The 12004-nt window shown below is 43.9% G+C and overlaps 2 protein-coding genes across 13 annotated transcripts in view; one reads left to right on the forward strand and one right to left on the reverse strand.

Annotated features, from left to right (window-relative positions):
* Positions 1 to 2930, forward strand: part of tle2b (TLE family member 2, transcriptional corepressor b) — a 98000-nt gene extending 95070 nt beyond the window's left edge. For all 7 annotated transcript variants that reach the window (XM_046050068.1, XM_046050069.1, XM_046050067.1 and 4 more), the window contains one exon: positions 31 to 2930. The gene's annotated coding sequence lies outside the window, so the exon portion shown is untranslated. The remainder of the gene's footprint in view (positions 1 to 30) is intronic.
* Positions 2931 to 3135: 205 nt separating this feature from the next.
* The window catches only part of tle2a (TLE family member 2, transcriptional corepressor a), a 46595-nt gene continuing 37726 nt past the window's right edge, over positions 3136 to 12004 (reverse strand). For all 6 annotated transcript variants that reach the window (XM_046050062.1, XM_046050060.1, XM_046050064.1 and 3 more), the window contains exons 12-20: positions 11675 to 11798; positions 10542 to 10738; positions 10063 to 10142; positions 9163 to 9412; positions 8576 to 8823; positions 7058 to 7205; positions 6735 to 6885; positions 6473 to 6549; positions 3136 to 6212 (exon numbers count right to left, since the gene is read on the reverse strand). In XM_046050062.1, the coding sequence (XP_045906018.1) occupies positions 6105 to 6212; positions 6473 to 6549; positions 6735 to 6885; positions 7058 to 7205; positions 8576 to 8823; positions 9163 to 9412; positions 10063 to 10142; positions 10542 to 10738; positions 11675 to 11798 (1383 nt within the window). In that variant the 3' untranslated portion in view covers positions 3136 to 6104. The remainder of the gene's footprint in view (positions 6213 to 6472; positions 6550 to 6734; positions 6886 to 7057; positions 7206 to 8575; positions 8824 to 9162; positions 9413 to 10062; positions 10143 to 10541; positions 10739 to 11674; positions 11799 to 12004) is intronic.

The raw sequence follows: 12004 nt of genomic DNA on the forward strand, positions 1-12004 counted from the left end.
TTTTTTGGGGGGGGGGGGGGGGGGGGGGGGGGGGGGGGGCACCAGTTGCCCTGCCAACCGCTCCTGATCCTCATTACTTCAGCAACAGCAACACCCCTGTCTCAGTCCTCCTGACCCTCACTCCTAATACATCACCCTCTCTCCCCTTTTTTGCTGTGATATAAGCTACTGTGGAAGCTCCCAAATGCCCCCTCCCTCCTCCTCCCCCATCCACTTTTAGGATGAGGCACGATAGCAGAGAGAGAGAGAGGCAGTAAGGGAAGCAGCAAGATAAGAAGGACAAAGGAAAAGGGTGGTGGAGCATAAAGATAAAGTCAGGAAGCAAAGGAGGGAAAGACAAGGAGGAGAGAAAGCGCGAAGGAAGAAAAGTAATAAAAGGGAGAAAGGGGAGGAGGGGGGAGGGAGAGTAATTAGGGCTGTTTCCTGATTAAGAGCTCAGTGGAAGGGAGGCCCCCAGAGGAGGCGCGGAGCGGCACTATGGGAGCGCCAGCCAGGAGCACTGATACCACACAATCGATTCATTAGCCAGACAGTGGAAGCCTTAATGAGGCTGACGCCGCAGCTCGCTCTCCCCAGCGAGAGGTGTCAGGAGCAGGGGAACGATGACGCTCCGAGACGGAGGGGGGGCACTTCAGATATCCACATACACTGACATGAAACATGGACTTGCTCTCAAACACACACACACACACACACACACACGGCGCACGTCATCGGGCAAGAATACACACACACACAGATACACCCCCTTGAGGTAATCGTAGGAAGACAGAAACACACACAGAGCACCCAATTAAACATTCATCGCAGCGCTCCCCGTCTCACTGCCTAATATCTATTTTATTTTGGTCTGACAAAGGCAGCGTCTAATGAGCAGCGGAGTCAATGGGATTCTCCCAGGGCCCAGAGACACAAACAGAGAACATCAGCCAAGCTGTTCCCTCTAATTCCTCTGGATTGTTCTCCTGACACTGGGCGCTGCACTCACTCTCATTAAAGGCACTGTCAGCTAGATGAAGTAGCAGCATGCCAACTTCACTGTAAGGCAGACAAGAGGGCAAATTAACTACACCCGATCATGCTATCATCAGCAGCCAACTAAGCAGCGACTAATCCAACCCCTTTCAAATTTTATGCAACTAGTTCCTGTTTTCATTTGCAAACTGGATTATTACATCAGTCACCTTCTCTATCTCTGCCCGCCTGCTGATGTGCTAGTGTTCAAGGTGCTCTGGCTAAACCTTGTTTTGTTAAGCTATTGATTGCTATAAATTGAGATGCTTAAGGAAAAGTTTGACATTTTTTGGGAATATGCTTGTTAGCTTTCTTGCCTAGATTTAGATGAGGAGATCGATACCACTCTCCTGTCTGTAATCTACGTCTAACCCAGGTTAGCATTATGACTGAGAGCAGGGGGAATCTCGTTACTTTGTCCTCTTCAGAGCTTCTGGCGGGTGTATTTTGCCGCCTTTGCACAGAGCCAGGCTAGCTGTAACCCCTTGTTTCCAGTCTTTATGCTAAGCTAAAGCTAATGGGCAGCCTTATATTTACTATACAGATAGGAGAGTGGTATCAATCCTCTCATCTGTATCTCAGCAAGAAAGCAAGTATGCCGGTTTCCCAAAATGTCAAACTCTTTATTTAAATCAGATTCTTAACTTTTCAATCCTCCTTGTATCATAATCCAAACTGGCAGGCAAACTGTATATCAGAGCTCTCTGCTTCTATAGAACATGCATCAGCAATGTGTAGACTAAAAAAAAGGCACATTTCAAGCTTTTCTTTTATTACTCATTTATTTCTGTATTTTTATGAATAGTGATTGCTTGTCTTATGTAATGATATGTTTATGTACTGGGGTTGCCTATGATTGCGTTTCAGACTTGGGGTAGCAAACAGAGAGACACACTCACACACAGAGACAAACAAAATCAAGTGGAACACAGGCGGGAAAAATATTTTTAATTCTTTTAACTTTTTACTTGAAGAACCAGTGTATTTTTATCCTTGGTGATGGTGACAGGCAGAGGGCGTACAACATGAGCAGTCCCATGTAAAGAAAAAAAAATAACCTCCGTTTGGGAGAAAAGATCCTCTGTCTTCTGTTTGTTGTTTTTGTTTTATTGCCCCCCCCTTTTTTTTCAAAAGTGGTAGTAAATGTACTATAGTCTGTTTTCAGTCCTTAATGTGCAACTAAACTGTGTCTGCTGAGTTCGTAGTCAGTGTACTGCAGGCGTCGGCTGCCACACGACCAAACAGATTTAGCCATCAAAGAGGTTCCACTTTTTACTGCATGCTTGTTGCACTAAAGCTCCACTTCTGCTGATAGGAGACAGATCTGATTTTAATTCAGTAGGTACAGTGAAGGGTCTCACAAGCCACAGTTTTACAGAGGGATGCTTTTTACATTACAGTATGCAATTTAGTTCAATTGTATAAACCCTTATAAAGATTTGTCCAGGTTTCTCGCTGCAGCGCTAGTGCAGGATACAAGGATTATGAGGGACTTCTACAATGGCTACTGTATATACCAGCAAGAAGTCAGAGATCATCTGTACAGTTTAATGCCTGCCTCTTTCCCTTTCTGCCTGTCAGCCACAGGCACACCTAAATGATATTCTCATACACAAGCGGCTTGTATACTACTCAGAATGATGCTGTATAATGGCTATGCATTAGGTGGTATAGCGTGAATATTTGGGACATTGTATTTGATACTCTTCTGTCAGTAATGCCCCCCTTGCCTGTGCTTTCTCTGTTCAGTAAAAAAAAATAATTCCCGTTTTACAAGCCCATGTTAAGTTTCTTTAAAAAAATCCAAGGAGCTTTTTTTTTTATGCACCGTGTCTTCTTCCCTCCTGATGCGTTTCCTATGTGTTGTACAAGAAATGCTATATGTGAAAAATAAACCCGACTTGTGTTCATCCTTTCAGGTGTCTACTGTGTCCATCTTTTTCCCCCCCTGGGGAATACTGAAGGAAAAGGCCAAAAAACCAAAGAGGAATACTCCACTATCTAAACCCACTGCACATAAAGTGACTTAATTCTTATCATTAACAATATTGGGGGTGCAACAAATAAAAAAGGCCCAGTTTAATTTGATTAAAATAAAAGAAATGACTCAGGTCAGCGTGATAGCATCAGCAAAGTGTTATTTTTATTGCCCTATATAAATCATGTTCATCCACTTCTTTTATACAGTCTATGGTTCCACTCCATATTTCCCCCCTGATCATCCACATCCTCCCTGCAGTTTGAGAACCACTGCTCTAAACACTGAGAAGCAGTTTTGTCCATTTGAAAGCCACAACTTTTTCATCCATTATTCTTTCTGAACACTTACAAACGGAGTTTTACAAGAGCTCTCAGCAGTTTGACTTTCACCAGTATTGAACAATACTTTTAGCACACCCAGAACATGGTCCATCTCATCACACTAACAAAAAGGCAAATTGGTGATTCATTGTTTCTGCTCCACACTGACAATACAAAGCAGAAATCATTAAATACTGGGCTCCATCTGCCCCAACTCGATTTTTGATTCCTGGAGTTTCTAGTCTCTTTAGATAAGTTGTGCACATCAAATCAAGCACAGATACTGGAGCTCATTTACACACATTTCCATATGTGTAGAATTTTAAAAAGATGCTGAGACGCGGGGCCTAAATTTAAATTACAGGAAACAGGCATGCCAAACATCTTCAAAGGCTGCGTTGCTTAATTGGCAGCTGCAATTTCCATACACTGCACATTTTTGCTCTGTCGAAATTGTGCCCCATCTTATGTGATAAATAAGTTCCAATGACACAAACCTGCTATGACATTTTTAAGAAAAGAATACTTTGCGCTAATCGGGGAGTAAAATTACTTCATCCAGCGGGTAGTTTCAGCAGAGCTATGTGAAGCAAAGCACTGAGCAGGTGAGTGATTGGTTTCTTTATTCAGGGCAGTTCAAACCAGTTAGAAGCAGTTTAACAGCAGTGCTGTGATTATAGGTATTAACAGCACTATTGTGCATTTTAGAAAGGACAAAGGTCAAAACTGTGGTTTCAATTTTCCATTAAAAGAAATCAAATGAAGGTAAATCATTTATTATCCGCCTGTATGCCAATGATCGTTTACTGTGGAGATAAATGCTTGCCTCATTTTTTCCTCACTTTTACTCTCACAGTAAAAGCTTTTTGTCTTGACAGGCCAGTCAACGCTACACACAATCACTGACTGAAGAACTACCTCTTGGGCATTATTGCTGTAATAATCCATCCCTCAGCCTACTGTGCTGCACATCACCTTTGTCTCAACACACTACGAGCCAGCTCAGCACAAAAACAAACTGTACGGCTGCATTATTTACCGAGAGCTCCAGTCGCAGAGGAGCTGGGGGAACGTGCTCGTGCTGTAGGTTTGAATCCCGAGACAATTTCTCGTATGTGTGAGGATGCAGACGCTGACTGGAAGAGAAGCTTTGTGCTCTTTCAGTGAGGGAGAAATGCTTCCATCACAGGGGAGAGAAGGCAGAGTGTGTACTCACCATTCACATCCTTCATTTTTCATCTAAATATTTCTAAGACGCTTCCTGGCACCTCGCTGTGAGCACAAGCTTTTCTGGCTGTTATGGTTTAAACAAATATTCAACAAATGCTTCTTTTGATTTCCCCCGCCCCCCCACAGTTTTAAACATCCAAGTTAAACCTGGCAAGAACCTGACTTGGTTCTGCTGTTGAAAAACACTTCTTGACAGCCAGTAGTGTGTAACACACACACACACTCACACACACTCTCTCTCTCTCTCTCAGCTACTTCATTTCTACTGTTCACACCTGCATCAGCTCATAAGCAAACATGTCAATCTGTTTTTTGCAAGAGAAGATGCTAATGAAAGACAAAAAAAAAAAAAAAACAACAAAACACACAGATTACACTGCAGATCACAGACTGCCCCAGACTCCAATCAGTTTTCTTAAAGCAAAGTCACAGATAACAATCCTTGTTTGTCTTTAGAGAACTTTATTTACATGTCCATATATAGCATGGTTTAAGGTTCATGATGCAGTTCTGAAAATACCTGTCTGCCTATATGTGCCCTAACAAATACAATAGAAAAAAAAAACCTTAATGTGGAGTGTTATGGACAATGATGATGATGATGTAGCAGAGACCACGTCCCCGAAACTTGGAGAGTAGCCCACCTGTTTTGAGCTGTTTGAACAGACTTCAGTTTTCTGTCCTCGGGGGTCGTGGTTTTCTTTTCCAGCCTGGTCTCCCCAAAATAAGTCTTTGTTCTTTTATAAAGAAAAAAGACAAATAAAAAAAAGGAACAAAGAGAAACTCTCGAGACACTTCAGGGAAAACCGAGCCCTGTTCTGTCATGTGTGTGCTGGGGATGATACAATCATGTTGCTGCTGAAATTTAACCAGGACGGGGGGAAAAAAAGCAGCTGGAACTTCACAGCACACCATCCTGCCATCTGCCACGCATCTGCTGCCCCTTGGGAGCAGCCATGTGCTCTGGACTGAGCTGGACCGGACCAAGCCAAACCGGGCCAAGCTGACCCAGGCTGACCCAGGCTTTTTACATAGCATGGAATATGCACCGATTTTTTTCCCATGAAGAGTTTCCAGCTCCCCCACCCACCCACACCCTTCCCCCACTTCCTCAGTCCCACGTCTGTCTTTTTCCACTCGATGCGGTCCAACTGTCTGCGAAAAATTCAAAGTCTAAAAAAATATTTTTTTTTGCTAATTTCTTGTTCACTACAGAGGTTTTATTTTGTTAAAAAACAGGAAAAAAAGGAACAAAAACATAAGTTCTTTGGAGGAATCCACAACTGCGCAGCTACAGACTAACCAGCGTTCTCAGAGCATTAAAAACAATGTTCAAAGTTTGTTTTTTTTCCAGAGATGTGACTTTGTGCCCCCTTGCTTATCTTTCTCTCGCATTTCTTTCACAAACGTAAACAAAACAACAAAGTAGGAGTTTGAATGTCTCTTCTTTTCCATGCCACCGACGCTCTGTACAGTCATTGGTGCAGGAGGGAGCCTTGGCCCCGCCCCCTGATTATTCGCCATCCCCCCACCCATCCCATCCCCCAGCCAATCAGAGTTCAGTAGATAACTTCGTAGACTGTGGCCTTCTTGTCCCCGGAGCCAGTGACAATGAACTGGTCATCGGGGGAGATATCGCAGCTGAGCACCGACGACGACTCTTTAGACTGAGCAGAGGGGCAGAGAGAAAGGCGTATTAGCTACAGTCAAAGAATCATGTTTTTGTACAAATAGCGACAATGACACTCACATGTCGGCTGTTATTCAAGTCAATAGTGATCTACTTGTGTACCAAAATACACTTAATATTCAAACAAGATGATGAAAAAAGCCTTGGAACTGTTTTCATTCACCATTTTCAAGTTATTTCCTAAACAAAAATACTCTTGACAGAGATCTGTGCATAAAACTCTGTTTTATGCCCTACCTGGAATATGCTGGATCCATAAGGTGTCCGCCAGGCATTCAGGAGGTTATCTTTGCCTGTGCTCACGAACCATTTACCTACAGGACAAAACACACACAGCCATCAACAGATAAACCCTCAGGGAGAGGTGAGATATGGAGAAGCCTGAGAGGAAGCGCTTTTTTAAAGAGGAGAGGTGAAAAGGAAGAAATGGTTTCTGAATAATGAGAGTGGCAGATTTGTTCTGCTTCCTTAGTCTGTGTGTGCGTGTGCAGGTACGTACCGCAGTAGGCGAACTTGAGTGAAAGAACGCAGCTCTCGTGGAGGTGCAGCTGGTACTTGTCAGGTTTGGAGACGTGCAGGACTTCCACGTTACTGCTCTCCATTCCCACAGCCAACCACTCGCCTGTCGGACAGTAGCCCAGAGAGAAGATCTGGAGATGGCGAGAGGGAGGCAAGGAATCAAATGAGGGAGAGAAATAAATGGAGAGATGAGAGCGGTAATGCGTTATTGATCATCAGCTGCCTGTCTATTAGTCTGGACCGCAACGAGTGTGATATTTGTGTGTGATATGTGTATGTGTGTGTGTGTGTGTGTGTGTTTACCTGCGAGGTGAAGTCGTGTTGCTGGAGCTGCCGTCCCTCTCGTAGGTCCCAGCAGCGGACCGTGTTGTCCAACCCTCCCGTCCACAGTTTGGTGCCGTCGTTGGAGATGTCGATGCAGCTCGCTCCGTCTGTGTGGCCTTGGAACTGCCTGCAGGGAGGAGACCCACGACACACACACCATTATAATACCTCTCTGATTTCTGCTCATTCCAAAATCTTCCAATTTTTTTTCATTTGCTCAAGTTCTCTCTTTTCCTATTTCTCATATATTTACTCAGTAAAAGGACTGCACTGTTGGTTTTCCATGTTTCACCCCTGTGACTATTACCTGCTTACAACTTACTTTACTGACAGCCATTTCAATAAGCATACAAGTGGTGAAATAATGTTTTAATGCATTTTTCCTACTTACCAGGAGCCTGCTTATTTCAGTTAATTTAAATACATTATGACACTCTTAATTCGACTTACTCGCCTGACATACTGTAGCTACTAATGAATCACACGTCATCACTTTTTTTTAAAACTTAATTTTTCCATGAAACACACCACCACAAAACTACAGTGACTTAAAAAAGTAGATTTATTATGTAATCTTTATTTGGCAACGGTTTGCCTTAAGACCCTATTTTTAGCATTCATAAGCAATATATAAACATTTAATAATAGGGTTTTATTATTACACACCATAATGTAGTGCAGCTTTAAGTTTTTATTAACGTATTTGCTGTGGGCACCCATAAGTGGAAGCTGCTGTATAAACAGATGATGAATGGCAAACATAGTAAAACAGTTATAATATAAAGTTGTAATATATAATAAAATGTGTCTTCACAGGAGAATCTGTGACAAATACTGTACATTAAATAAATGCTTAAAATGTCCTTAAAGCTGTTTATAGCTAACAACATTATAGTGTTATAAACTTTTTACCAAAATGTTTATGTACTGCTTATAAATGACAAACAGGTGAACTTAAAGTAAAGTGTTAATGTTAAGGGATAAGTATATAACATGGACCAGTGCCACATATCTTAGCATTTAAAGCCTAAGCTAGATGCCCAGATATGTGTATTAGCTGGCAAAGCACTGCACAGCCTAAGGTGTAAGATGGTGGTGGCAAATACAGCGGAAAACAAAACAAACACTCAGCATCTTAACCTCCCTGTAAAAAACACACAGACACACACAGGTTGTGTCCTCCTTCTCTAAGCAGTGTTCAGCCTCCATACTTTGGTTGCCTTTCAGCAATGTTTGCTTTCACCTCCTCTCTCTGCTTTATGACTGAGATTGGCAGAGGCAGATTGTGAAGTTTCAGAAATTTGCCCCATCTCTCTGTGTGGTCATCTCTCTCTTCTCATTTCCCACTCCATAACTTATCTTCCCTTTTCATCATTCCTTACTCTCCTCCTTTCTTGTTAGCCTACTTGAATAGAATCTGGCCATTTTCCCGATTCCATCTACTAAAACTAGCGAAGACGATGCAATCTGTCCCCTCTCCTCCCTCCCCTCTCTTACCTGACCAGAGTCTGGTTGTGAAGGTCCCAGACGACGATGTTGCCGTCGCTGCAGCAGGAGAAGCAGACCTTGTTGTCAGGGGAGATGGCCAGAGCGTAGCAGGCGGGAGCAGATGACGTCAGCTCCGCCTTGATGCGAGGAGTGGGCGTGGCCAAATCCCAGATCGACAGCGTGCTGGCCTCCCCGCCGACGATCAAGGTTCGCCCGTCGGAGAGCAGCTTGCAGGAGCGGATGTAGTTATCCCTGTTCTGTTTTTCACACAATAAAACGACAAACATAAACATTTATACACAGCAATATATGATGTAGAACTACGTAATTGATGACAGGAAGATGCAAAGACACAAAGTTAAGCGCGCTGCTACAGTAGTATCACAGCAATACATAAAGAGGCTGGAGGATTTGGCTTTAGGACAACACAAAGGTGATTCATCAACCAAAGTGTGTTTTTATGTGTGGGGGATAAACAAGAGCATCACTTTTGGTAGTAAAGCAACATTATTAGACACTGGATGGGCAACAAACTTTAAATATGAGCCTTCAAACATCCCTCTAAGTGTCTCCCCCCCTCCTCCCTAACATCTCACCAGACAGTCCAGCTGGGCCATGGGGCTCTTGCTACCAGGCTGGCTGATGTCCCACACCTTGACGCAGCCCTTGCCTCCGGTGTAGACGTGGCGCGTCGAGGTGCTGATGGTGACGGCGCATACCACCTCGCCGTGGCTCAGGGTGTGGATCTGACGGGCATGGCGAGGGATTCCGGGGCCAAGCAGGGCGTCTGGGGGAAAGGGCACCGGCTGCATCTGGCCGTCTGCGCTCACATGGAAGGAGTAGGCGCTGGGGGGGGGTGGGGAGATAGATGGAGATAGAGAGATAGATAGAGAGATAGAGAGATAAATAGATAGATGAATAACTGAGATTTAAGGCTGCAGCTAAAACCCTTTCTAAGAGAAATCCACTTCAACTTCTACATTTTTAAGAAATACTTTTTCTGACAGAAGACAGACTGACAGTGAATGACTAAAACCTGACATTTACTAATGATGTCCGGAAAACTGAAACATACTGTATTTAACTACTGCATTTTGAAGCTGCTCTAAAAATATCAGTGATGTCACATCGTCTACGTCGGCCAATTTTTCTGCAAAAGTACTCCAAACAACAAAGTTAAGTGGAGCCAGAAATGGAGTCTCATGTTAACAACGGTTTAAAACATGTTTCAGGTGCTTAAAGAGTGAAAACTTACTTTAAAGTGCTTGATTTATGAACACAGGTTGTTGATTCAGACAATGTTGCTGTACATTTTGACCTAACAAAGTTCTGGAGGCTCAAAAAGGCTTTATTCCCTCCTGTTTTTTCATTACAACATCTTTCATTGTTCTTATTTTCTTCTAGTGTTCTAATTGAAATTTTAGGAGAACCTGAGCACAGTTAATAGTGAACAGGTGAAGATTTGAGTGACAGCAGGAAGGAAAGAGGGAACTCACGGTTTTCCAGAGGTGGCTGATTGCAGGCTGGCAGGCAGCCCAGGGACCCTCATATGGGGGTGTGGAGACTCATAGCCCACCTGGAGGAGAGAGCGATATTCTAAAGTAAGAAAAGAAAAACATCTGAAGAGATACCTGTATTCATGGAGAGCATTCAACCAGGTAATAAAGGACAGTATCAGATGAAAGATCAGAATTAAATGAGATCATATAAAGCAAAGAGACTTTTCAAGAGCCAAGGTCATTGATTCTTAATGACAATCCAGCTGCTTTCCCTTTATAAAACACTCCATTCTCTCTCATATAAAATGAGTGAGAGTGAGAGTGAGAGTGAGAGTGAGAGTGAGAGAGAGAGAGAGAGAGAGAGAGAGAGAGAGAGAGACACCTCTTTTTGCCCTCTCTGACAGGTTTATATGCTGAGGTATTACATATGACAGTGACACTGGAAAGACGAATTATCTGCAGAGCAGCTAGCTCACCACAGGGGACCGTCCGTAGCCTGCGGCAGCTGCTGCTGCCGCAGCTGCTGCTCCGTTCATCTGGGGGGAGACCAAGTGGAGGCCAGCGCCATAGCCCGCCGCCCCAGGCAGGTCCCCGTTCACCCCTGGAGGGGGCAGGCCGAAAGCCCCTGGAGGGTACGCTCCCTGCACAGCCAAGGGGTTTCTCAGACCCAAAGCTGGAGGTAGGAGGGAGGGAGGGAGGAAAGAAAAGGCAAGAGTTGTGAATTATTTAACTGAACAAATTATTGATTGAGGCAGTATGTGACAGTCATTCAAAGAGTTTTATCTTTCATTTTAGCATAGACCGGAATCAGCTCTACATTTTTATTTAGGTGACTCCCTCTGCAGGGCCTTTCACTGTTTCTGACAGTAGTGACTGACAGGCTGTGAACAAGCTGCAGCCTGCCATACAAAAGGCAGGACAACACTAACTGCAGCACTGGACCACTACTGACCCCTGCTGGTCACCATTACTTCCTGCAGTGAGACAGTACTTGTATGTGTGTGTTTGCTCACTTAAACGTCCTTTCTATGCATGTAGCTGCAGCTACGAGTGAGTACGCATGCATAATGGTGTGTGCGTGAGTGTGTGTTTGAGTGAAAGCGGAGCAGGGGCTAACAGGTGATGTGAGGGGAAAAAGGAGAGAAAGAGAAGAGATACACTGAAATAGATGGAGACTCATTATGAAGCAGCTCACAGTCACAGTCCATCACCTCTCCTAATCTTTCCATTTAAAAAGTGAGGGGCGCTGAATATTTTTGCCCACAGCTGCTTATTAAGTCCAGATGGTGGCGGGTGGTGGGGATCTTGCTGCCCATACCAACGACTGTGGCCCGATGTTGATAGAATCACTACATGTAACAAAGCAAGGCTAAAAACTCTGCAAAGGAAGATTCATATTTTTATTTGACTCTGTATGCAGTGCAAGTTTTTGTCCCTGAGAAGACGGATGGAGACATTCAACCTCCTGAGCAACATTGGTGGAGACTAGCTTTACAGTTTCACTTAACACCAACTTCAGGTTTTCTGAAATACAGTTCTCCCTTTTAACAAGAAAGTGCAGATGATATGTTCTTTGGGGAATAAAAGCAATCTCATGTGATGTTCTTACCGAGGTCGACACCAGGCTTGCCAAGGACCGGTCTGAACTGTGGAGGTCCGCTGGGTCCCGGAGTGTTGGACTCTTGAGACATGGGGGTCCCTGGCTTCATACCTGGAGTACTGGACTTCTCCCTCTGGAGGAGCAGAGAAAAAGAGGGAAAAAAAGACAAGTGTTAGGAAACAAAGACTGAAAAGAAAATAAACAAAAAAATAGATATATAGGGTGGAAACCAATTTAATAGTGAAGGACTGAGCAGGAGGAGAAGAAGAAGCAGAAGAAGAAGCAGAAGAAGAACAGAATGACAGTAAGGATGACTGAGGGCAGATGGGACCAGAGAAG

Source organism: Micropterus dolomieu, linkage group LG05 (assembly GCF_021292245.1).
Source record: "Micropterus dolomieu isolate WLL.071019.BEF.003 ecotype Adirondacks linkage group LG05, ASM2129224v1, whole genome shotgun sequence".
Taxonomy (NCBI): domain Eukaryota; kingdom Metazoa; phylum Chordata; class Actinopteri; order Centrarchiformes; family Centrarchidae; genus Micropterus; species Micropterus dolomieu.